The 27487-nt window shown below is 36.1% G+C and overlaps 2 protein-coding genes across 3 annotated transcripts in view; one reads left to right on the top strand and one right to left on the bottom strand.

Moving 5' to 3' along the window:
• LOC145267020 (nicotinamide/nicotinic acid mononucleotide adenylyltransferase 1-like) overlaps positions 1-6183 on the top strand; it is a 74301-nt gene extending 68118 nt beyond the window's left edge. Inside the window, exon 9 of one of the 2 annotated variants that reach the window (XM_080122938.1) lies at positions 5982-6183. In XM_080122938.1, the coding sequence (XP_079979064.1) occupies positions 5982-6006 (25 nt within the window). In that variant the 3' untranslated portion in view covers positions 6007-6183. Of the gene's footprint in view, positions 1670-5981 lie in introns of those variants that run through there. The other variant, XM_080122937.1, reaches the window with a different exon arrangement.
• A 2980-nt stretch (positions 6184-9163) lies between these two features.
• Positions 9164-27487, bottom strand: part of LOC145267019 (tRNA (34-2'-O)-methyltransferase regulator WDR6-like) — a 97717-nt gene continuing 79393 nt past the window's right edge. The window contains exons 20-25 of the mRNA XM_080122935.1: positions 25542-25953; positions 20883-21316; positions 17288-17440; positions 15523-15617; positions 11168-11235; positions 9164-9345 (exon numbers count right to left, since the gene is read on the bottom strand). Coding sequence (XP_079979061.1) covers positions 9201-9345; positions 11168-11235; positions 15523-15617; positions 17288-17440; positions 20883-21316; positions 25542-25953 — 1307 coding nt within the window. The 3' untranslated portion in view covers positions 9164-9200. The remainder of the gene's footprint in view (positions 9346-11167; positions 11236-15522; positions 15618-17287; positions 17441-20882; positions 21317-25541; positions 25954-27487) is intronic.

Raw genomic sequence — 27487 nt, 5'->3', positions numbered from 1 at the left:
CAGGTGTTGAACTCCGGAATCTTTCTGTCAAACTCAAGAATCTGCGTGGAATTTCAAACGAAACCCTTAATATAATCCACAGGGATAGCATGTTCTCATTCTGTCAGCCATGACTGGCTAGAAGTCCTAAGTAAATGGCAAATGTAATTTGAGTACTACACGAACTGAGGATTGAACCTTTAACAGAAGGATGTAACTTGCAACTGAATTTTACCAAATACTTTATCCACTATGCCGTAGCGGTTAAAGTATTTGGTAAAATTAAGGTGTAAAGTTACACTCTTCCAGAGGTTGAAGGTTCAATTCTTAGTGCAGGCAACATTCAAAAACACGATTCCAAATTACTTAGAATTTCTAATTGGTTTTGGATGATGGAATGAGAACACGTTACCCTGTAGATTTAATAAAAAGTTCCGTTTGGAATTCCAGTGCAGATTCCCCGAGTTCGACAACATACACTTGAAGAAAGTCGAAGGTTACATGACCAAAAAATTGTGAAAATGACATTCAAGATGAGAAAATTAGTCCAAAGAATCCAAATAATACCCTTATCTTCATAGATCAGTCACGCCCTTTATGTACCCCCCCCCCACATACATATCCGTTGCCTAAATACAAATTTAATCTCTATTATGCTTCCAAGAACAAGAGATTTTTTTTTTAAATATAAATGAGTTATGACTCTTCTCTATTGCTATTTTCATCTGAGCTTCAATCTATGGTCCTGCCAAACTTTCACATAAAGCACTCGTCTAGCTACAACAACTATCAACAATTTCCCCCACTCTCTATCTGTGGCTAAATCTTAACGCAAATTCCATGAACAAAGTTTCTCTTCTAAAACTGCCCACCTGTGGAACTCTGTTCCACTGGCCTGCTTTCCAGCTGACTGCAATACGGTCGTCTTCAAGTCCAATGTAAACAAGTTCTTATTAAGCTGTCACGTTAAATAATCAAATTATACTCAATTTTCATGACTAACTGTTACTATGCTTATCCTAACCTCCAGATTAAACTCTCTTACTCTAACCTCTAAAATAAACTCCCTTATCTCCAAAATAAATTCCCTAACCCTAACATCCAGATTAAACTCCCTAACTGTAACCTCCAGATTAAACTCCCTAACATCCAGATTAAAGTCCTTAACCTTAACCTCCAGATTAAACTCTCTTACTCTAACCTCCAAAATAAACTCCCTAACCTCCAAAATAAATTCCCTAACCTCCAGATTAAACTCCCTAACCTCCAGATTAAACTCTCTAACCCTAACATCTTTTCAGGAGCCTTCATGCATCCCATTCACAAATCAGAAATATTTCTTTTGTTTTTGCTTATGAGTCACAACTTGTGAAGGCCCAAAACCATTCAACCATTTCTATGAAGGAGAGTAGAAAATAGATCTTAGCTTTACTTTCGGCAGCTGCGTAACTCTTACATCCTTTATTTTGTCCTTTAATCCTCACATTCCATATCCGTTAACTGTGGTCGGGTTTAAGTACCCCCCCCCCAACCCCTGCTGACACTTTAACCTCCTTTGTTTCATATCTCATATATATCTACCTTTGCTTCATATCTCATATTATATCAGATCAGGCTGTCTGAAGATGCTGGCTTTCTGATCTAAAATGCACCAAACACTATTATCTAATTACGCTATTGTTTTTTTTTTCTCTTTGCAAAACTCAATCATGTTCTGCAAAGTAAAAAAAAAAACAAAAGCAATTTTCTCATACAAAAAGAAAAAAGATAGAAAAAAAAAGCAAACCAAACACTATAAATAAATACTTGAAGTTTAATTGCTTTTTCCAATTTTCCAAAATAACTGGATTCGTTATTAAATAACTCAAAAAGGGTTGATATGCCGTAAACCAAACCAAACCATGATCAACTTCTACCCAATTTATACCATTAGCGATTACTACACTACCACCTTACATTCATTAACCCTTATCCTCGAGTGGCCTTAGGGCCTTGATAAGTGGTGACGCCCTTGTAAAAAAAAAAAAAAAAAAAAAAAATGAAAACATATTCCTCTAGACGATGCCATTTTCCTTCTTGCAAGAAACACAAGGTTCCATCCATCCCCTTCTACCATTTTTAACTGCTCTCACCCAGGCTCCATACTCAACATCCCTGTTTCCGCTTTGGGGATTTGTTAGGTGACCTCTACTGTCCACCTTGTATATCTGTCAACCCCCTCTTTTGAATCCTGTTATCTGGCTCGACAACTGGAATCAACTTACACCTAGCTGGCAGGGCATTTGGCGTTTTCCATAGACCAGATCGACCTGATACCATTGCTCTTCCATTTTCCTGCTGTGCCTCCCATTTCGTTAAGTATATATATTCCTTGCATTTTGTTTATATACAGCCCCCAACCAAACGGTACCTATGGAATTATTAATAAAGTTCACCATCATTTCTGCAATCTGACCATATTTGGAAGAAATAAATTTTAGTCAAAGTCTGACTTGTCCCCCAAGTTTTGATTCTGCATTTCCAACAGTTTTTTTAAAATTTTATTTTATCACCATTCAGTGATATGCTTTAATTGTTAATCACTTCTGTGTTAATCATGAATTGACCTACCCCCGCTTTTTTTTTTACTAATGGGAGGGTTACACTTTATCAAGACTGGAGTGGGGGGGGAGCAACTCAAGGATTTAAATAGTTGCTGGTTGGTCGATGATCCCTGTTGCAAGAGGGTTAGAAACAGTGCATGGAATGGGCAGATAAAAAAACTGTTGGAGATTGATGACTGAAATTTATTTGGACTTGTGAAGACTAAAAGCTACTCAAGGATGAATGAATATATTGTATAATGAATGACAATGTGAGAGGATTGAAAATCATTCAAAATTTATTTTCAATTATGATGATGAATATTATGAGAGGATTTTTTATACTAATGAGTCGCTACTTATCAAGGCTAAAAGCCACTCGAGGATAAGGGTTAATGAGGTGGATTGATTGTCAGTTGAATGATGAAGAATAATGTGAGAGGATTTTTTATACGAACGAGCCACCAATTATCAAGGCTAAAAGCCACTCGAGGATAAGGGTTAATGAGATGGATTGATTGTCAGTTGAATGATGAAGAATAATGTGAGGTTTTTTATACTAATGAGGCACCACTTATCAAGGCTAAAAGTCACTCGAGGATAAGGATTAATGATATGGATAGATTGCCAGTTGAATGATGAAGAATATTATGAGAGGATTAAAAGTGATGAACTGCAGAAATGGATTGTGAATTTTATTAACAATTTTTTGAATGGCATTTTTCTTGTCACTTTGTATAATTATCAAAATTTCATCATATACTTATGCAAATGGCATTCTCTATCTATATAAGAGCCAGGTACGTCCAAGGATGGAGTATTGTTGCCACATCTGGGCAGTAGCTGCTAGAAAGGACTTATCCTGCCTTGATAGAGTTCAAAATAGACTTTGTAGCCTTGTGGGGGACGTCCTTTTCTCTTCCCTGCAACCTCTTTCTCACAGAAGAGATGTTGCGAGTTTGTCTCTGTTTTATCGTTATTTTCATGGCAAGTGCTTGGCTGAGCTCCATTCTATGCCCCCCCTCCCCCCCATCAAAGAAACACCCGTCTAGCAGAAAACACTAGTTTCCCCCACTCTTTATCTGTGCCTAAACCTAAACGTAGATTCCATGAGCAAAGCTTCTTTCTTAGAAGTGCACGCCTATGGAATTGTCTTCCATTTTTCTGCTTTCCAGCTGACTACAATATGGCTGTCTTCAAGTCTAACGTAAACAAGTTTTTGATGAGCTGTTCCATATAAGTTAACAAATTTACCGAATCTCCATTACTAACGGTTAGTATATTGTCCAGTTTCCACTGTATACTCTTTAACTCTTATCCTTGAGTGGCCTCTTGGCCTTGATAAATGGTGATGCCTATGTAAAAAAAAAATAGCAACTGTGTTTTCCTTATTGCATCAAAAAAGAAAAAGAAGCTTGCATCATAAATTGCTTACAGTTGGAGCATTTAATATTTTTTTATCACAATATGCTATAAGCGCTCATTTTCAGGACAAAATCTTTATAACGATATGTGGTATAGATGGGCAGTTACTAGTTTGTAGTTTTTGTGTGATATTTGAAAAAAAAACAAAAAAAAACAAGAGAAGCTTATTGCATAAATTGCTTTGCAGGTGGAGAAAACCAAGTATGCTTTCAGCACCTCAATTATTCTTGCAATTAAAAAGGACAGGTTTTGCACTGCACTGCACTGCATCATATATGATTCAACTGTTTGAATTTTCGATTTGAACATTTTAGAAACTCGAGTCATTCTGTGAAATTTTTTATTTGATTGAAAAATCATTTTATTTTTTATTATTTATTTATTTTTATTATTTATTTATTTTTATTTATTTATTTTATTGATTTATTTTTTTTTTTAGACTTTTTATGGCAATCACAGAAAAAGACTTTATAATTTCCCCCTCACCCCTCCTGTTGGTGTTGCTAAGTTTGGAGGTTGATATAATAGAAAAAAAAAATGTATGTCCAATCTCATTGATGGTTGTATCGAAGTCAGATTGAATATGGTTGACATAAAAATTGAACAGAAAGAGTTAGTCATATTTTCTGAATGCATTATTTTGTAAGTTAAAATTTGAAAAAAAAAAAAAAAAAAAATAGAAAACCATGTAAGGCTGTATGCCTTTTTTTTTATTAAATGAAAATACATTTTTTTTTTAAATTATTTATTAAAAATTTTTTTTTTCTTAGATAATACTGTAATGTTTAAAAATTTTTTTTCCTTTCATGTTGCTGTTACTAAGTTCTGGTGGTGGTGGTGGCACCCAGAGGAGGAAAATTGTATGTCTAATTTTGTAGGTTTAAAATTAGATTCGATGTGGTTGTCGTGAAAATTAAATAGAATAAGTTAATCACATTATTTGAAAGTTTTATAAATTTAAATTTGAAAATTTTAGAAAACCAAATATTGCTGTACCATTTTTTTATTAAATAAAAAATCATTTCTTTTATTAAAAAAAAATTTTTTTTTTCTGAAACTTTCGATTGCATCCACTCTAATCATAAAAGAAAATGTTGTAATTTTTAATACAAAAAAATTATACAATATTACTCTGTTTTCGTATTATTTGGATTCTTGGGACTATTGTTCTCATCTCGAGTGTAATTTGTGCACCGTTACAGTCGATGTAGCCTTTGGAAAAGACTTGAAAAGCTTTACGTAAATCTGGAAAAAAAAAAAAACAGCTGCAGAGCCAGTAACTTTGCGCCTGTCTTTTCCAAGATGTCGACCAACATGCCTGACAAAGGTCAAAGGCTATATCGACCGAAACGTTGCACAAATAACACTCAAGATGAGAACAACAGTTTGATCAAAATAAATATTACAAACCATTAAATATCATCTCAAAAATTCAAAACTACAACACTGTTCTCATCTTGGCTATTTACATTGCAGCGTTTGATCGATATAACATCCGAACTTCTTTAAGTGCATCATATTAAACTCGGCAATCTATGGAATTTTGAAATATTCTTTATCTAATCCACATGAGTAGATTGTTCTCGTTCCGTTAGCCATTATTTATTTTTTTATTATCACTTGTAGTAACAACTTAATTTTTAACCATTTAGAACTTTCTCTGTTGCACCAAGACTTCTATTCTGTTACGGCTGATGGAATGTAAACAATCTACCCCGTAAATGAAATCAAGGGTTCAGTATTTTGTCAAACTGGGGAATCTCGACAAAATTTTGAACGGAACCTGTTATTTACTTCATGGGGTAGCATGTTCTCATTCCATCAGCCATCAGAAGTTCTAAGTAATTGTATTTTTTGGTCAACCACACTAACAATTGGACTTTCATTGTTTTTTTTTTCTCCCAACTATTCTAACCACTGTGCTTAAAAGATATTTCTTTCCTTTTTATGTTTTCTGAAATTATTTGAATTTTGAATTTTTTTTTTTCTTTTTAGATTTGTAAAGAAGCAACCACATTGATTTGAAAAAATAAAAATAAAATTGTACAATTTTAATGTTGACTGCTTTGATTTTTGGATTGGGGAGAAAAATAACACATGTTGAATTTATCATTTATCAAGAAAAAAAATGGGCAGAAACGATTGTATGAATAAAGATGTTTTTCGAAAATGAAGGAAAAGAAAAATTTTGAGGTGATTTGGATTTTTTTAACTTTTATTTTTTTTACATGGGGGTCACCACTTATCAAGGTCCAGGGGCCACTCGAGGATAAGGATTAATGGGTATACATTTGTCATTGTGGTTTAGCATTAGTAGGAATTTTGTAACTTGGATTACTTGGGGGGACGGTTCAATAAAACTATATCACATACAAATCGTAATATCTCACAGTTAACAACGAAGCTCACCTGTCTATTTAATTTGCTCGATTTCGGGAAGATAAATATTCAATATTTGTCGCTCGCCACATGTGGGTTAGTCTTTTTCCTATAACATCTTGGGGGTGGGGGAAAAAAAAAAAGCGTTCAGCAGTAAATGAATACTATCCCACAGTCAAACTTGACCTCATTAACTCATTAAAACGAGCACCTGCTAAATCCAACTAATTAAATAAATTCAAACGCGTTTCCGTTAGCATCTCGCGGTGGGGCAATCCATGTGGCGCAGTGAAACAATGTGTTGGTCGAAGTGGTTGAAACGTAACAACAGTCTGAGTGTAACAATCACATTACAATAAAACAAAGATCTAAAATTTTATGAATTACCTCCCTTAGCTCACAAAAGTTGAATGATCTCCCTTGACCTTCATACTGGATGTTTAAAAAAAATGGTAGTGGGCGTTAGTTTAATTTGATTTTACTTTGACTACTGTTCTCATCACAATATTTCAGCTGATGTAACCTATGATCTTTTTCATGAATCTGCACAGAACGTTCTGATCCGCATCTGGCATCAATTGAAATGAATGGCTCTCGTCTTGGGGAGGCCTCAATTTTTGACAAGCTTCTGGGCTTGACCTTTACTCCTGATCTTAAATGGAACACGTACATCAAATCTGTTGCCAAGGCCGCTGGAAAAATGGTGGGATCCTTCTATCGATCCAGTAGATATCTCACTGCTGATGCAATACTCTATATATATAAGAGCCAGGTATGCCCAAGGATGGAGTATTGTTGCCACATCTGGGCAGCAGCAGTTAGAAAGGACTTGTCCTGCCTTGATAGAGTTCAAAATAGACTTTGTAGCTTCATAGCTTCCCTGCAACCTCTCACAGAAGAGATGTTGCAAGTTTGTCTCTGCTTTATCGTTATTTTCATGGAAAATGTTCGACTGAGCTTCAATCTATGATCCCTCCCTTACCAAATTTTCACAAGAAACACTTGTCTAGCTGAAAACACTATCAATAATTCCCCCCCACTGTGCCTAAACCTAAACGTAGATTCCATGAACAAAGCTTCTTTCTTAAAACTCCACGCCTGTGGAACTGTTTTCCGTTTTCCTGCTTTCCAGCTGACTACGATATGGTTGTCTTCAAGTCTAACGTAAACAAGTTCTTGAGCCGTTCCACTTAAGTTAACAAATTTACAGAATTTCCATTACTATCGATTACTATATTGTCCACTTGACTACCGTACACTCTTAACCCTTATCCTCGAGTGGTCTGGTGGCCTTGATAAGTGGTGATGCTTATGTAAAAAAAAAAAATAGCAACTGTGTTTTCTTTATTGCATCAAAAAAGAAAAAGAAAAGCTTGCATCATAATTTGCTTCCAGTTCGAGCATTTAATATTTTTTATCACAATACGCTATAAGCGCTCATTTTCAGGAAAAAATCTTTATAACAATATGTGGTATAGATGGGCAGTTACTAGTTTGTAGTTTTTGTCCCCCCTTGATAAGTGGTTATGCCTATGTAAAAAAAAAAATACTCTTTATTTTATTTCTTAAATAATGCTCTCTTAACTAATTTCCTGAAATGTAACTTGTTTGATCTTTGCCGACCCTTTGTCTACAACACATCCTGTTTATAGCTTACATCTGCACAATGTAAATGTTAGATAATAACATGGTTAAAAGTTAAATTATCTATCCATCTATCCAGTGATATTGTTAAAAAAGTTTTGATTAGGAGTTATTTATTGTTTAGCTGAAGATGTTTGCATAAATTAACTAGGTTAAGAAAACAAAATGATCTTCGACAGTTGCGTGCGTGACAGGAGTCACACGTTGGGAGACGTGTACTTTTAATGATGATGTAACTGAAACTGACAGGTCAAGAGATCAAGACGATTAGATTGAGGAGTTTGAGTTTGGTCACAAAAGTGAACAGACATGCTTCAAAACCAAGAAGCAGGGCTGAAAGAACAAGCATGTAGACACGTAATGCAGACGCCTTGTGAAGACCACTGAGACAGCTGAAATAAATTTATATTTTAAAAATATAAAGTATTGTTTTGTGGTTTCACAAAAGGAGAAAAAACAGGTGTCTCAATCGGTTATGGTGTTGGTCGTTGCATGTTTATCACAGAGCCCAGCAGTGAAGACAGAAGAACTCCTGGATAAAGAAAAGGTATGAAGCCTCTATATTCTTCTTCTTCTTATGTAAATATAATATTTTCACGTAAATACGAACTGTAATATATGCCCGTGTCATAACTCCTCCCTATACAACATAATTTCAACTAATCTATGTACTAGTGATGGGACGATTCCAATATTTTTTCCGATTCCGATACAATTACCAATTCTGTGCTAAATTCCAGAGTCCGATACAATTACCGGTTCTGATTCTTCAGAAATCTCTAATTATTTAACTATGTTAAATATGCAGAAGGTTTCCCAAACGTCAAAATACATTTGTGGGGGACTTGTAATTTAAAATCAATAAATATTTATTATTTCATCATTATTACCAGCAACGGAAGATTTTGCTTTAATCAAAATCAAAAAAAAAAAAAAAAGAAGACAATTAAAAGAATTGTTTTGGCATCGGAAAATAGGCATCAATTTTTCCAATTCCGATACCCCCAAATCTTCCGATTCCGATTAATCGTCCCAACACTACTATCTACTAGCTATATACCCACTTGTATCCAACACAGTGATTAAAACAGGAATCATTTTATGATTAAGATCTGGAACTAAAAAAAAAACAAAAATAAACGTCAACGAGGATATAAAAATTTAAATTTCGTTTTATTTTTATATTAAGTGTTATGGACATTTCACCAGATGTGCACTCGTCAGGAAAGACATGGAAAAGATTTTGTCCGTGACATTGTCTTCATCATCAAAAAATTCAGCACTAATTGATAGGATACAAAGACCTGCTCCACAAACTCCGATAAAAAGACGATTCCTGGAATATAAAAAAAGAACAATTAATATTTGGTAGAAGAAAAACAACATAGAATCCGTAAATTATATTAATTGTTTTAATGCAGTTTATCAATTTGCTTGCTGATAAGTCCCGAACTGTCATCTAAGCTTCAACCTCTGTCCCATCAACGAAATGTTGCATCCCTCTGCTTGTTTTATAAGTATTTTAATGGTGAATGCTCTGGCAAACTACAAACACTTGTACCCCCTCGATGTAAATATCTCTGACAAACCTGACAAGCAGCAAAATCCCACCCCTACACAGTAGAAATCCCTAGATATAAGAAAGTCTTCAACTCCAATAGTTTTTTTTTGCCAGAACTGTTAAACTTTGGATTCTCTTCCGGGATTATGCTTTCCCAACTGTACTGACATGCAAAAGTTCAAATGTGTTGGGATCAAACAAAACTAAGCTTTTTATCTTTTCACCACCAATGCTCTGATCCCCAACTTGATCACTATTGGGATCAAACAAATTTATAATGCAAAGGGGAGTAACTCTTTACTTCTTTGGGCAAAATCGCCTCCCTTTGTCCGTAGTCCTAAACTTTAATTTCTCGTGAGATGAACGACCGGAAGTGAACAGTGGAGGGTTGGTTGGTTGGTTGTTTTTGTTTTACGGCATATCAACCCTTTTTGGGTTATTTAATGCCGAATCCAAAGATTTTGAAGAAAAAATTTTTTTAATAGAATATATTTGTTGTTTTCACGTCGGTTTCTATTTAACCCATAGTTGGGACCCTAACAGGTACTACCACTCCGGGTCAGAGTGGACCTGGGAGCAATGGTAATTAAAGGGTGGCTCCACACTCCCCAAAGTCCACAAGCTGGGGCCTCACCACTAGATATAGTTTAAGGTCATATCCAGGACCCCCATTGAGGGACTTTTACCCTCTGCAGGGAGGCAGTCGGCGTATTCTAATGTCTCACCGACAGGGCCAACAGTGGAAGGAAAACAGAGTGACTTTTAAAATGGCGAGATGAACATTATTCTCGTTCATCCATTTATCATATTTGGACTTCTCACTTTCATCTATTATGTTTTGAAATGTAGTTATGTGTGTGTGCGTGTCGTCATAATAAACGTATATCGTTATGTGAGTGGTTCCTTATTTATTCATACGTGTCATGTTCTTTCCTCATGAGCTGCTATATACCAAGCGTGAAGGCTGGACTCCCTGCGGTAAGATTTTTTATGTTATATTGATCTAACGCATCTCACGATATAACAAAGTGTAATGTGAACAGACATCTTGGGATCCCTAGATGTAAGAAAACCTTCTACCCTAATAGTTTCTTCCCCAGAATGCTAGACTTTGGAACTCCCTTCTGGGTTTCTGCTTCCTCAACTGTACTGACATGCAGAAGTTCAAGTGTAATGTAAATAGACATCTTGTTGCTCAACTCTCTGCATAATACACTTGCAACTTATGTCCCCGATAGTAGCCCCCTACATCAAAGCAGCACTGTGCCTTGTTTGAGGTGAAAATGGGAAAGAAAAGAAAAAAGACAAAAAAACAAAACAAAAAAAATCTTTTTGGATTCCGATACCCCCAAATTTTCCGATTCCGATTAATCGTCCCAACACTACTATCTACTAGCTATATACCCACTTGTATCCAACACAGTGACTAAAACAGGAATCATTTTATGATTAAGATCTGGAACAAAAAAAAAAAAAAAGCGTCAACGAGGATATAAAAAGAAAAAAGGAAAGAAAAAAAACAACATTCACAGCCGCTGCTACTCTGAATGTGATAAAAGCAATTGTATGAAACAGAAAGATCATGGTCGCTGCTTACCCGCATTTCCAGACTTCTAGCGTTGACAAATCGGAAACTTCCACGTATCGACTGAGGGCGCACACATACTGGAATCAGAACAGAAAGGAAAATCAGATTAGAATCAGGAGTTAATGAATTCCTCACGTCTTTTATTACGGAGATACTTGCAGTAGGACTGGATATATAAATGCCCTCTAAAATGAAATGCTACATGATGGACCTGTCTCAGAGCGGTTTTTCTGACAAAGGGGAAGGATTGTTGTTTTCTGTATTGGAATCAACGCTAGCTGGCAACATTTATTGCCGGGTAGCGTTTGACTTTTCTCTTTTTAACCTTACATCAAGTGGCTTCATGTCTTGTCTGGAGCAATTTCCAATAATAATAATAATAAAAAAATCATCAGGGGTGAGAAGCTGAGATATAGGTGGCTGAAAATCGGCCTGCCTAAATGATTTATAAACGAAAAAGAAAAAAAAAGGAAAAAAGGAAAAAGAAAGAAAAAAGGAAAAATAAAAAAGAAAGGAAAAAAGGAAAAAGAAAGGAAAAAGAAAGAAAAAAGGAAAAAGAAAGAAAAAAGAAAAATAAAAAAGAAAGAGGAAAAAGAATGAAAGAGACTTTATTTCCGAAAGAAAATCATGATTCTAATTCTTTCAGTCATTTCTTATATGTCTACCTTTTTCGACTGCATTCTTTCGTTCGACCATACACTAGCAACAGCTAGCCCATTCTCACCTTCACTTTACACGTCCGTCTCCTCCAGCATCGACTTTTTTCTCTTTGACTATGTGGTGCCCCGTTTTCCTTTTCTTTTTCCCACTAGCTTGTCCTAATTTGCATATGCGTTCAAACACTGCTTCTGCAGCTAATACAATCGCTTGACAGCCATCCTTCGGCTGCTGCCGATATTTCCATACGTGCTCTGTTACAATTTAGTGTGTGTGTGTGTGTGACACCATCGACCCTCTACACGTTACATGTGCTCTGACAAACTTGCTGCCACCCCCTCCTTGCCGACCTGACAAAGAGCAAAATCCCACCCCTTCACTGTACAAGTTTCCAGATGCTGGAAGACTTTCTACTCTAAGGATTTTTCTCGTACTCCTTGCCTTTGGAATTCCCTCCCTGTTTACTGTTTCTCTGACTGCACCAACATGCAGAAATCTTAATGTAATGTGAACAAGCGTCTATCTGCACAACTCCCTACCTAGCATGCCCCTAGTAATGGTAATGAATGCTTTTGTTAAAAAAGAAAAAAAAATGCTGACATGGATTTTTATTTATTCGTTTACTATTTACTATTGGGCGCCCAGCTTTGCCTGAGCATAAAATACGCGTAAATATGATATTTTAATTTGTCCAGATTTCGTACACATTATTATAGAGTCGTGATTTCAAAAGTTAAAAAAAAAAAAAAAAAGTATCCAAGTGCTATCAGCTAGAATCGAAACCAAAACTGTACCATTCAAAGCTGGTGACGGTACCAAAAAGCTGGTGATGCATACGATCTGATTAAAAATTAAAAATAAAGTAAGATGAATGTATCACGATTTTTTTAAAATTTTGACCCCTTTAAAACTATTTTAACCGGCTTAAGACCCATAAAAGAACTGTCCGTAAAAAATCCAATCATTTAAGGCCTCTAGCGCCGCTCTGTGATTTTTAGTTTCGGAAGAGATAGAGTTTGAAAATATAGAGACAGACAGACAGACATGTAACTTTTTATATATTAACATTTGCGGGCAATATGAACTGGAACAAATACATAGAGGATATTGCAAAGGCTGCTGCAAAGAAGGTGAGTTCTCTCTATCGAGCTAGAAGATTACTCACACCAGAGAGTATCCTGTACCTCTACAAGGCCACCATTCGTCCATGTATGGAGTATTGTTGCCATATCTGGGCTGGTGCATCTACCACTAGCCTCTCCTTCTTAGATAGGGTCCAAAAAAGAGTTGTCAATCTAATCGGGCCCATTTTGTCAACTAAGCTCCAACCCCTGTCCCATCCCCGCAATGTTGCATCACTGTGCCTGTTTTACAAATATTTTAATGAAATGTGTTCTGATGAACTCATTGCACTTGAGTACCCCCCTCGACATACGTATCCCCGACAAACCCCACCTAGCAATAAGATCTCACCCCTTCATTGTTGATGTCCCTAAATGCCAGAAAGTTTTCTATTCTAATAGTTTCTTCCCTCAAACAGCTAGATTTTGGAATTACTGTAGAGCTATCTTCCTTTATTTCTTGAGTTTGTTTTAAAAATGGCAGATAAGATAGTCTCTCCTCGATTACACATAAAATTTTATTTTCTTATTTAAAAATACTACTACGTGATTAATTTTACATAATTTTTGGAATATCATATTTTCATTTTGTTACAATATACAATTTTATTTTTTTTTTTACATGGAGTTCACCACTTATCAAGGCCCAATGGCCACTCGGGGATAAGGGTTATTGTTTGTACAGTAATTAATTAGATAGTGTAGCAATAGTATTGGAGAATTGATAAGGAGTCATTACTTAGGGGGGGGGGCGGTTCATCAGGAATTTGTTTGTGTTGGACATGAAGACATCCAGGTTAAAGTCGGGAGGGAAACAGGCAAGCGGAACAGAGTTCCACAGGCGTGCAGTTCTAAGAAAGAAGCTTTGTTCATGGAATCTACGTTTTGATTTAGGCACGGATAAGGAGTGGGGAAAATTATTGATAGTGGTTTCAGCTAGTCGGGTGTTTTTTGAAAAAGATTGGCGAGGGGGGATCAGAGAATGGAGCTCAGACGAACACTTGCCATGGAAATAACAATAGAACAAAGACAGGCTCGCTACGTCTCTTCTGTGGGATAGAGGTTGCAGGGAAGAGAAAAGGGCATCCACCACCAAGCCACGAAGTCTATTTTGTACTCTGTCAAGGTAGGATAGGCTGTTTTTAGCAGCTCCTGCCCAGATGTGGCAGCAGTACTCCATCTTTGGACGTACTTGGCTTTTATATAGATAGAGAATTGCATCATTAGTGAGATATCTTCTGGAGCGGTAGAAGGATCCCACCATTTTCCCAGCGACCTTGGCCACAGACTTGATGTATGTGTTCCATTTAAGATCAGGAGTAAAGGTCCAACCCAGAAGCTTATCAAAACATGGGGCCTCCCCTAGACGAGAGCCATCCATTTCAATTGATGCCAGATAGGGATCAGAGCGTTTATGATGTAGAGATAGGAGCTTGGTCTCAGATGCATTAAAGGTAACCAGCCACCTCTTTCCCCACTGTACCATGCGCTAAAGATGAGAGGAGAGAAAATCAGAGAAAACATCATCATTTACGGCCTTTGATGTGTTGCCATTTTTAATATAGGGAGAGTTTTGGGCAAGAACCCAAGTCTTGGGCAATAAACTATCAATAAGTCTAGCACTGAAACCCCCTAAAAAAATTTTTTTTTTTTTACAAGGTGGTCACCACTTATCAAGGCCCGGAAGCCACTCAAGGATAAGGGTTATTGTAAGTACAGTACGTTAGTGTGGATATTTAAAGTGTCTACTTAAGGGAGCGGTTGGACTTGAAGACATCCAAGTTGTAGTCAGGAGGGAAGCAGGCAGACGGAACAGAGTTCCACAGGCGTGCAGTTCTAAGAAAGAAGCTTTGTTCATGGAATCTACATTTTGATTTAGGAATAGATAAAGAGTGGGGAAAGTTTTTGACAGTGGATTCAGCTAGACGGGTGTTTTTTGTAAAAGATTGGCGAGGGGGGACCAGAGATTGAAACCCCCTAAAAAATAAACAATGTTTAGAAATGTGAGGATAAAGCTAGCTGAAACCACTGTCAATAATTTTCCATGTAAATAAAAAAAAAATAAATAAATAAAAAAAAAAAAATAAATAAAAAAATAAAAATAAAAATAAATAAAAAAATAAAATAAAAATTAAAATAAATAAATAAAAAAATAAAATAAAAATTAAAATAAAAATAAATAGAAATAAATAAAAAAATAAATAAATAAAATAAAAAAGAAATAAAAGAAATAAAAATAAATGAAAAGAAATAAATTAAAAAAAATAAAATAAATAAAAAGAAATAAATTAAAAAAAATAAAATAAAAAAATAAAATTAAAATAAAAATAAATAAAAAAATAAAATAAAAATTAAAATAAAATAAGAATTAAAAAATAAATAGAAATAAATAAAAAAGTAAATAAAAAATAAACAAAAAAATAATAAAAAGATAATTAAAAAAAATAAATAAAAAAATTAATTAAAATTAAAAAAAATTAAAAAAATTAAAATAAAAAAAAATAAATAAAAAAAATAAATAAAAAAAATAAATAAATAAAAAATTAAAGCTAAAAACTATGAGGATACAAAAAAAAATGGATTTACCTTCTTCTCTGTCTCGTTCGACTGTAAATGCCACACGCATATTCTTTGGTCAATTGAGGATGTCACGATAAAATGTTCGTTTATGATGTGAATGCCTGAATAATAATAAAAAAATAATTTTAAAGCACTTTCACATCGCTATCTTGTACTCCTAGAAGACTACCATCTGCCCATGCATGGAGTATTGTTGCCACATTTGGTATCGCTGTTTTGTTTCAACCTTTTCCAGGTGATTCAACGCCGAATCCAGTTTTTATATCTTCAAATATTTATTTGTAGAGTTTGGTTTGGTTGTTTTTATGGAATATCAACCTATTTTGGGTTATTTAATGCTGAATCCAGTTATTTTGGAAATAATATTCATGTTGCATCCAGAATGTTTTTTATTTTTCAAGCTCTTTGTATCTTCGGTCCTGGATATGACCTTAAACTATATCCGATGGTTAGGCTCCAGCTTGCGGGCTTTAGGGAGTGTGGAGCCACCCTTTAATTGCCATTGCTCGCAGGTCCACTCTGACCTGGAGTGGTAGTACCTGTTAGTGTCCCAACTATGGGTTAAATTGAAAATGACTTGGAAAAAAAAAAAAAAAAAAAAAAAAAACATAAAAAAAAAACATATATTCTATTAAAAAAATTTTCTTTCAAATCACTGGATTCGACATTAAATGACCTGAAAAGGGTTGATATGCCGTAAAACGAAACAACCAACCAATCAACTTTGTATTTTCAAACTCTAGTTTGTACTATTTGGTTGTTTTATAGTGGATTTTATCATTTTTTTTCATGAATGAGTTTTGCAATGGGAGAGGGAAAAGGGTTACAGTATTAATGTTTGGTACATTTTAAGTTAAAAAACCAGTCAGGAAGTGTGGGGGAGAAAGAAAGAGAAAGGGGGGAATGGGAAGAAAGAAAAGGGGGGTGGGTTGTTTTTTTGTTTTTGCAGAACATGATTTACAAACGGAAGAATAAAAACAAAAAGCATCAATGTTAGGTGACTTTCATCTCAGGAAGCCAATATCTTTAGACAGCCTGATCTGGTAGCACCAGGCCACATTTGGACTGGTGCATCTGCTACTAGCCTTTCTTTCTTAGACAGGGTTCAAAAAAGAATTGCCATCCTTATAGATCTCGCTCTATCGACCAAACTCCCATTGATTAATCCTAAACATTTTAATGGAAGGTGCTCTGACGAATTCCAAGCTCTTGTACCCACCCCCTCAATGAAAATACCCCCCCCCCGACAAACCCAACAAGCAACAAAATCCCACCCCCTTCACAGTAGAGATCCTTAGATGCCGGAAAGTCTTTCTCTCTCATAGTTTCTTCTCTCGAACTGCTAGACTTTGGAATTCCCTCCCCCTTGACTATTAGAAACTATTAGAGCATCGAGGGACCTTAACAGTGAAGGGGTGGGATTCTGCTGCTTGTCGGGTTAATCGGAAGTATGTACGTCGAAGGGGGCACAAGCGTTATAAGTGCATCAGAGCACATTCCATTAAATACTTACAAAACAGGCACAGGGATGAAACAGAGGTTGAAGCTTGGTCGATAGTGTAGGATATATTAGATTTGCGACTCTTTTTTTAAGACCCTGTCTAAGAGTGAGAGACTAGTGGTAGATGCATCAGCCTAGATGCGGCAACGATACTCCATGCATGCGTGAATAGTGTTTTTGTAAAGATACTGATGAGATGGTATTGTTGAACGTAAACAAGAATTAAAAAAGGCGTACACAAAAAATCTTAGACGAGAAAATAAAACCCACCTGTAATTTGTGCTGCATGAGCAAATTGATTCGTTAAAGAAAATTGACAGGTAACAGCTTTATCGTCCAACGATGAATCTGTCGGGCAAAGTACGAAAGACGTCACAAAGAATGCATTATCATCTCCACCGCTCGCTAATATGTATCGGCCGTCTACAATCGAGAGAAGAATCAAGTTAAATTATGAAACGGGCAAATTATTTTGCAAATCAAAAGAGGAAAGGATTTGAAATTTTTTTTTTTTTTGAGAAATGAAAGATCAAGGTTTTGACTGGGGATCAAAAATGTCAGAACCAATTAATTGCTTTAGGAGTTGAAGCTCCCTGAAAATTGGTCGACACTCTTCGGCCTAACGTTCACAGGGAACATGAATTGGAACAGATATATTGAGAGCATTGCCAAGGCTGCTGCGAAGAAGGTGGGCTCTCTCTACTGTGCTAGAAAACTACTTACGCCTGAAAGTATCCTGTACCTCTATAAGGCCACCATTCGGCCATGTATTGAGTACTGTTGTCATATTTGGGTTGGTGCATCTGCTACTAGTCTCTCACTCCTGGATAGGGTTCAAGAGAGAGTCCTGAACAGTCATCTAAGCTCCAGGCTCTGTCCCATCAATGAAATGTTGCATCCCTCTGCCTGTTCTACAAGTATTTTAATGGTGAATGTTCTGACGAACTACAAGCACTTGTACGCCCTCGACGTGAACACCCCCGACAAACCCGACAAGCAGCAAAATCCCACCCCTAAACAGTAAAGATCCCTAGATGTAAGAAAGCCTTCTACTCTAATTGTTTTTTCTACAAGACTGCTAGATTTTGGAACTCCCTTCCGGTATTCTGCTCTCCCAACTGTACTGACATGCAGAAGTTCAAATGTAATGTGAACAGACATCTTGCTGCTCATCTCCCTTCATAATACCCCTGCAACTTATGTCCCTGATAGTAGCCTCTACTTCAAAGTGGAAATGTGCCTTGTTTGGGGTGAAAATTGAAAAACAAAAGAAAAGAAAAAAAAATCCATAGGCCTACCTTCTCCCCATCAGCAAACCCACGACCCACTGTAAGGATGTTCCTATTTACCAGCCTCCCTACGAGGGAAAAGTTAAATCAGTCTCCAATGTAGAGGAAACTTCAGCTTCTTTGAAAGAGACACTTTAGATTGGGACAAGAGTTAAAATTGCCTTAGTCTAGAAAGATCTCTTCTTCATTGACTGATGGCAGAGCAGAAGAACAGATCCTACACTTTGATTCTAGCCAAATATCACTTGCGTCTTATACAAGAATTTGATAGAAGAAAATTTCTTGTCCTTTTTTATTACATTTTTTAACTGGATAATAGCGATACAAAATTTCATACACGTGGACATCATCTTCAGCATCATCTTCATCTTCTTCATCAACATCATCAACATCATCATCATCATCATCAGCAGCAATCATCATCACCATCTTCAGCATCATCATCATTATCATCTTCTTCATCACCATCAGCATCATCATCTTCAGCATTATCTTCATCTCCATCAACAGCATCATTATCGTCAGCAGCAGCAGCATCGGTTTAACATCTGTTTTACATGCTGGCATGTGTTGGACGGTTTTCAGAAATTAATTCTTAAACTGACCTATTTATAGTCATGTCTTTATCCCTTTTTCCTTGAAAATCCATCCCTATCACTTGCTCCCATGTTTGCCTTGACTTAAAAATAAAATAAAGTGATACTTTATACCAGAGAGAGAGAGAGAGAGAGAGAGAGAGAGAGAGAGAGAGAGAGAGAGGTGGAGAGACAGAATAGAGAGAGAGAGGGGGAGAGAAAGAATAGAGAGATAGAGAGGGGGGAGACAGAAGAGAGAGAGAGAGAGAGGTGAAGAGACAGAAAAGAGAGAGAGTTAGAGAGACAGAAAAGAGAGAGGGGGAGAGACAGAAAAGAGAGAGGGGGAGAGACAGAATAGAGAGAGAGGAGGAGAGACAGAATAGAGAGAGAGGAGGAGAGACAGAATAGAGAGAGAGAGAGAGGGGAGAGACAGAATAGAGAGAGAGAGAGGGGGAGAGACAGAATAGAGAGAGAGAGAGAGAGGGGGAGAGACAGAATAGAGAGAGAGAGAGGGGGAGAGACAGAAAAGAGAGAGAGAGGGGGAGAGACAGAAAAGAGAGAGGGGTGAAGAAGGGTAATAACGGTACTTCGTTTTCTTATAGAGATTTTGTTAGTCACATCCTTTTTTTCATAGGCATCACCACTTATCAAGGCCAGAGGCCACTCGAGGATAAGAGTTAAAGTGTGTACAGTAGTTAATTGGACAACATAGTAATCATTAGTAATGAAAATTCGGTAAATTTTTTAATTTAAGTGGAACGGCTCATCAAAAACTTGTTTACGTTAGACTTGAAAACAATCAGATTGTAGTCAGCTGGAAAGCAGGAAAACGGAATACAATTCCACAGGCGTGCAGTTCTAAGAAAGAAGCTTTGTGCATGGAATCTACGTTTAGGTTTAAGCACAGATAAAAAGTGGGATGAATTATTGATAGTGTTTACAGCTAGATGAGTGTTTCTCACGAAAGTTTGGTGACGGAGGACCATAGATTGGAGCTCAGACGAGCACTTGCCATGAAAATAACGATAAAGCAGAGACAATCTTGCAACATCTCTTCTGTGAAAAAGAGGTTGCAGGGAAGAGAAAAGGGCATCCCCACTAGACTACAAAGTCTATTTTGGACTCTGTTAACGCAGGATAAGATTTTTAACATAAACACAAGAAATATGAAGAAGAATTAAAAATGAGAAAAAGAAAAAGATAAAAAAGGAAAGGAAAAGAAAAGGGAAAGAAAAGGGAAAGAAAAAACAAAAGACAAAGAAGATAGTAAAGAAAAGAAAAAAAGGAAAGAAAAAGCAAAGGGAAAGAAATAGAAAATAAAAAAGGAAAGTGAAGAGATAGAAAAAGCAAAAAGAAAGAAAAAAGATAAAAAAAAGAAAAAGAAAAAAAAAGAAAAGAAATGAAAAGAAAGTTCACATAGGTACAAAATTGAGAATTGCAGATTTCGATGGCTTTTTTACTAAGAGTTGGAATTGAGCAATGTTATCATGATTAAGAAATTAAATGTCTTTATTAAATAAAATGAAATTAAATGACTTCTAGCTGTTATCTCTTCACGGCACACCAGTAATCATGCGGCGGCACACTGGTTTGGAACCACTGTGTTTAGGTATTGCTTTAGAGCTGTTTAAAAATTATTTTAACAGCGAAGTTTGTAGAAGCTCGGATTAATATGCACAAAACCTTTACATTCCAGAAATTCGGGAGTTTTAATTGAGCAGTGTTATCGTAATTTAAGAAATGTTTTTATTTAAACAAAATGAAATTAAATGCCTTCTAGCTGTTATCTTTTCAAAGCTCACTAGTAATCATTCTACGGCACATTAGTATGCGTGGCACAGTGGTTGGGAACCACTAGAATACATAGACTGAAAAAAAGAGATGTAACTCTGTATTTGTCAATACAGAGTTACTGTCCCTTGCTTGCAATAGAAAGATGAGAACAGTAATCTGGAGAATTTAAATAATATGAATTATTAAAAGTCTTCTGATTCCACTTACTAGATGCTGGTTTGATATGCAAGCTGTTTATTCCAGACATATGAGCCAAAATGCCAAAATCTGATTCTTCTATACGTTCACAGCTATTCTTAGAATTTGATTCTTCGGTTTTCTCGTTGGAGAATTCTGAGAGAGTCTCTGATAAATCATCTTGAATGCCAGCAAAATTCTCAAGAATACCATTCTCGGAAGATGAAGGAATCTCTTTGGAATTGCGTCGAAGCAGAGAATGGCAAAGCACAGTGATTTCCCAGAAGTGTATATAACCGTCCGTGGCAGCAGAGAGAAGGAATACCCTGCGAGAAGTATCGCTGTCGTCATCGTCGTCGTTTGGGGAATGGACAAAGTGGGTAACTTGTAAGATGCAACTGTCAGAGACGGAGGACTGCCAGAGAGGATGGAGTCGGCGTGATTCTTCGTTAAAACTGTAAAGCCTGAAAAAAAAAAAAAAAAAAATTTCAGAAATTTATATATAAAAAAAAAAAAGAATTACAGAATTTTACATCAAATCAACATGCAGCAAAAATGAAATGCCACGTGCAAAGATACACAAAAATTATATTTGAAAAAAAAAAAAACACTTTCATACAAAATCAAGCAATAAGAAATTTATTTTTGTATTACCACCTGGACTTAGGGTTGTTGGTTGATTGTTTTGTTTTACAGTACATCAACTTTTCTCCAACCATTTAATGCTGAATCCATTAATTTGAGAAAAAGATTTTATGCTGCAAGTTCTTTAAATCTTCAAATATTTATTCATGATGTTTGGTTTGATTGTTTTGTTTTACGGCATGTCAATCTTTTTTGCATTATTAAATACTGAATCCATTAATTTGAGAAAAAGATTTTATGCTTCAAGCTCTTTAAATCTCCAAATATTTATTCATGGTGTTTTGTTTGATAGTTTTGTTGAAAGAGAGCTGTTCTTTTTTTTTACTTTGCAGAACATGATTGAGTTTTGCAAAGGGATAGGAAAAAAACAGTAATATCAATGTCTAGTGCATTTTGGTTCAGGAAACCAATATCTTCAAACAACCTGAAAAAATGTATGGATGTGTGTTCGCTCTTTCTGTGTGTCTACAAAAGACTTCTTTCAGAGAAGCGGTCGGTCGGTTCACAACTTTTTAAAACTTTTTATATCACATATAAATCGTAATAGCTCACAGTTAACAACGAAGCTCGCCTGTCTATTTAATTTGCTCGATTTTGGGAAGATAAATATTCAATATTTGTCGCTCGCCGCATGTGGGTTAGTCTTTTTCCTATAACATCTTGGGGGGAAAAAAAAAAGCGTTCAGCAGTAAATGAAATCCCGCAGTCAAACTTGACCTCATTAACTCATTAAAACGAGCACCTGCTAAATCCAAGTAATTAAATAAATTCAAACGTGTTTCCGTAAGCATCTCGCGGTGGGGCAATGGTTAACGTCGCACTTTTTTTTTTTTCACAACTTTGCCTCAACGGTTCGGGTTCGATCCTCATACTTACTTTTTTTTACCCCCCCCCCCACACACCTCCAAACACCCGGGCAACACCGGGTACCCCTCGCTAGTGGTAACTAAAGAACAATTCCACATTTCCTAATCCCCCCCCCCCAAATGAGGCCTTACAACTGATTGTCTTTTAAGGTGATACCCAGGACAGGGTTAATGCTAGGACTAAGGAAGGGCATTACCTCCTCCTTCGAGGTGCAGTCGTGTAGTGTTATATACACCCTATAAATAATAGTTATTCCTTTGGACCAAAGAAGGGAGGATTATAACGATCCACCATGACAGTCTCAACTCATACATATATATATACATACATATATATATATATATATATATATATATATATATATATACTAGAAGATGTACCCGGCGTTAATTGTTATTTCCATGGCAAGTGCTCGTCTGAGCTCCAATCTCTGGTCCCCCCCTCATCAATCTTTCATGAAAAACACCCATCTAGCTGAAACCACCGTCAGTAATTTTCCCCACTCTTTATCTGTGCCTAAATCCAAACGTAGATTCCATGAACAAAGCTTCTTTCTTAGAAGTGCACGCCTGTGGAACTCTCTTCCGTTTGCCTGTTTCCCATCTGACTACAACTTGGATGTCTTCAAGTTCAACATAAACAAATTCCTGATAAACCGCCCCCCCCTTAAGTAAGATACTTTATTAAATCTCCAATACTAACGATTACTACGATACTATTCCATTGATTACAATACACGCAATAACCCTTATCCTCGAGTGGCTTCTGGGCTTTGATAAGTGGGGATCTCCATGTAAAAAAAAAAAAAATTTAATGTAACGCAAAACTCCTTAAAAAGTAAAAAAAAAAAAACCAAAGAAACTGAGACATGTTCATGTGAATATTATGCTTTTATTGTAAGTAAAAAGAACAAAAATACTCGAGCTGAGATCGAAACTAAAACCTAACGACAGTGAGTCAAGTACGATAGCCATTAGACCAGCTTGCGATGTTCTTTAAAAAGTGTTCTCAAATCTCATGAAAAAATTAACAACCAGATAAAAATCTGATGCCCCCCCCCAAAGTACCAATTTTCATTCCTCAGCATCCCCTTTTCTACATGTCTGACTACCCTATATACCAAATTTCAAGTCCGTATACAAAAAATTTGCTGACTATGTAGGTTAAGAAGTGTCCTCTCTCACACACACACACATTCTCACTTTTATATATACATATTTTTTATTACCATTTTATCTACTTAGTTACACGAGTTATTAAGTTAGATCCATGTCCCAGGAACCTATATCTAAAATTTCAAGTGTTTAGATCCAAAATCGTTGGAGGAGTTTGGTAGAGTTCTCAAAGGTCAAATCGTTGAACTTTGACCCCTTAATCGCCAAATTTCTGGCCGAAAACCAATCACATCGATTTTCCCAAATCTGAGTACCCTGTATATCAAATTTCGAGTCTGTAGACTTAAAATTGACAGAGTTATTGTGTAGGGAAATGTACACACACAGATACACAGACATGTTCACTTTTTATATATATGATGATTGCAACGTCTTGGCAGACGAGTGCCACTCCCTCAGACATTTAAAATCCATGAGCCCAAATACCTGAGGGAGTATCTATACAAAGATGATGTTACAGAGTCTTAGCTTTGTACGACAGCTAAGTCTCTCTCTCGGTTCAGAATGTTGAGATCCAGCAACAAGCAAGAGCAAGATAGCCAGCAACAAGTTAAACTGCAGACCAGCTTAATGCGGGTACTGGTCTTCCGCTTTATGGTTTTTTAAATCAGAGATTTGCTTCTCCTAGAAAGGTTGCCTTCACCACGGCTTACGGGAGCCCTCTCCACCCCAATACACATATACACACACACAAATATACACGGTGCTAGTTGGCCGTTGACTCAGAAAAAGAGTTCATTTTATATATATATATATATATATATATATATACACACACATTGCAGCATAATCGTGTTGACACATAAGTTCTTATTAAATCACAGAAGTTAAGAATTGTTGAGCCTGGTCAGTATTAAAATGGGGGACTATTTGGTCATATTAGCTTCTGTCTGTGCTCTTTACCTATGTTGGCATTGTTTCCAGTCGTCCTGCACTTCTCCTTGCTACTGGAATCAAGCAGTACTGATTCAGGAGAGATGTGGTTAGAAATTATGCAACTCTTGCTTCATAATTCGGTGCTTGGATGAACAATATATGTATATAAAATAACAAAAGTCTTTATTTCAAATTCCAAGTTGTCCATCTTACCATTTATTTCTTTTAGCATGTTAAAATATTCAATTTTTGACACCAACTGCTTTGTAAGGCAGAAACATTCATATAATTTTAATATTTTCTGTCCTGACTCATCAGAAGTCATTAACTTTAAACGAAAAAAAATACATGGGTGTAATTACATAAATCTGAAAAGATCCGAAGAGTACTTGCAATTGTGTTTTGTGATGTTTACGTCATCTTTGATTTTGAAAAGATGGTGCAAAACAATTTTTGCATAGACATGATAAAAAAATTTTGGTATGGACATGATAAAAATAATTTTGCATGGACATGATAAAAATAAATTTTGTATGGAGATGATAAAAATAATTTTGCATGGACATGATAAAAAAATTTTGCATAGACATGATAAAAATAATTTTGCATGGACATGATAACAAAAATTTTGCATGGACATGATAAAATAATTTTGCATAGACTTGATAAAAATAATTTTGCATGGACATGATAAAAAAATTTTGCATGGACATGATAAAAATAATTTTGCATGGACATGATAAAAATAATTTTGCATGGACATGATAAAAATAATTTTGCATGAATATGATAAAAATAATTTTTGTATGGACATGATAAAAATAATTTTTGTATGGACATGATAAAAAAAATTTGCATAGACATGATATAAAAAATTTTGCATGGACATGATAAAAATAATTTTGCATGGACATGATAAAAAAAAATTTTGTATGAACCTGAGAAAAATAATTTTGCATGGACATAAGAAAAAAATTTTGCTTAGACATGATAAAAATAATTTTTGTATGGACATGATAAAAATAATTTTGCATAGACATGATAAAAATAATTTTGCATAGACATGATAAACATTTTTTTACATAAACTTGATAAAAAAGTTCTGTAAAAAATTTTTTGTACTTACCGTACTAAACCATCCGAACCAGCCATTCCTATAAGGACGATATTTTCAGGTATTCTTGGATGAACCGTCCGACCATAAAATGCTGTCAATTCCATGATCCTTGTTTCTGGATCGATGGTCAGTTTTTTAACCGCCCAGTGCTTTGGAAGACGTTTCACCAAAAATTCCGAACATAGATGCTCGGGAACGCAAACGATATCTGGTCCATCCTTCTCTTCCTGACCGTTTCTGTTGAAAAACGTAAGCCGATAGCAGTTAAACTGTGCGCGCCCACCAGCAGACAAGATTAGATAACTCTGTCCGTCCTCCCGGCAGGGCGGAATCAGACTTTTCAGGCAAACCAATGCCTGGATGCTTGATATATGTCCTCGGAACACTGAAAGAACTTTTAGGTCCATATTCTTGGAATGGTCTGAGGAAAGTGTTAAGGAATTTTCAGGCTGATTACCCCATCAAAAAGAAATATGTTACTCATGGAAGCTTCAATAAAATTGCAAATTCTTTCTATAATCCAACAGTATTTGGTACAAACAAAAATTTCAATCTATGCCTGACTTGCCCACCAAGTTTCAGTCATAATGTAACCCCTACGGGCTGGAGCAAGTGCACAGGATTGAAAGAAACGTTCACCTGGTTCCAATCCTTGTGGCATCACCTTTACCTCCGCTATGGTTCGTTCACCTGTCTCAAAATCTTGGTTCGGCTTTCAAACTGCATCAACAGGGCCGATCTGAAATGGACTGCACTTCCATGCAACAGGCATTCGACAAACAAAGACAAAAGAAGTCAAGGATCAGTTTTTTTTTCATAACACGGAATAATTATTGCACTAAAGATTACAAGTTAGAATGCTCATAAGGTGTTTCTTACTTTGTACAATTTATAGGGGGGAGGTAGCAGCTGTTGGCTAACAAAATCCTTTGTTTATCGTCAATGTATACTAAAGAAAAAAAAAATCAGTGGCAAGTCTCAACCAGAATGCAATGGGGGAGGGTCGCCGAAGAAGACGCGTCATTGTGTGTCTTCTCAGATGTCTTCGTTTTTTGTTATATTGGGAATCGGTTAGCTTTAACTCTGCATCCTTATTACGGGTTCCAAATGGCTATCAGCCAACCAGAAGCCATCCCTTTGTCTTTTGCCCTTCACTAGATCCAGTCACATTCCGTCTTGTCTCCAAAGGGGAGGATCCAAGCATTTTCATTACACCCAGAACTTCAGAAAGTCTCTAAATTCCATTTGATCGCCTGAGTGGATCACTCTTAATTTTAAAGCCTGCACACTACCACAAAGTGGTGATCCTTCGTGCAGGACTTACCGATCCAACAAATTTTAATAGATGTCCAAGATATCCCCAGACTCGAGTCCCAAAAGCCTTCTACAATTCAAAAATAAAAAAAATTTGGACCCATACACCCCCCCTCCACACACATACATAAATATGATTGCAATGAGACGTGAAGTCTTAAAAAAAAAAAATCTAAGCCGATATACAGGAACTTAAATAAAATGTGGAATCTATAGTTTGGGGATCTTTTTAACACAAGAGTGATACACACTGACACACTCTTAGAGCACAACTGATGCATACACGATTTATCAAAGTTCTTAACAGACAAATTATGGCAGTTGGGTTCTGGCCGATAGACTAGAGACTTAAGCAAACGATACGATAAGCAGATGAACTAACATGCCTTGACAGACAGCAATGTTTGGGGGGGGGGTCCATTTTTTTACGCTAATAATATCACACTCAACCAGAGCACAGCTGATCTACACACAATATATTAGTTTGTGTTCTTTCTTGTGAATCTCTCTTGCTTTTATTTTTTGTAAACCAGTGCTCGCACCCTCGACAATCACCAAGATGACAAGGAGAGAATGAGAACAAGAAAAAGAAAACCATGATGTATCGGGGTCACCAGTTGTTGAGGGGCAGCATATGGTCT

Source organism: Euprymna scolopes, chromosome 42 (assembly GCF_053919585.1).
Source record: "Euprymna scolopes isolate OS-2025 chromosome 42, ASM5391958v1, whole genome shotgun sequence".
Taxonomy (NCBI): domain Eukaryota; kingdom Metazoa; phylum Mollusca; class Cephalopoda; order Sepiida; family Sepiolidae; genus Euprymna; species Euprymna scolopes.
Note: the sequence above shows the minus strand (reverse complement) of the source record. Positions and strands in the feature narration are given on the sequence as shown.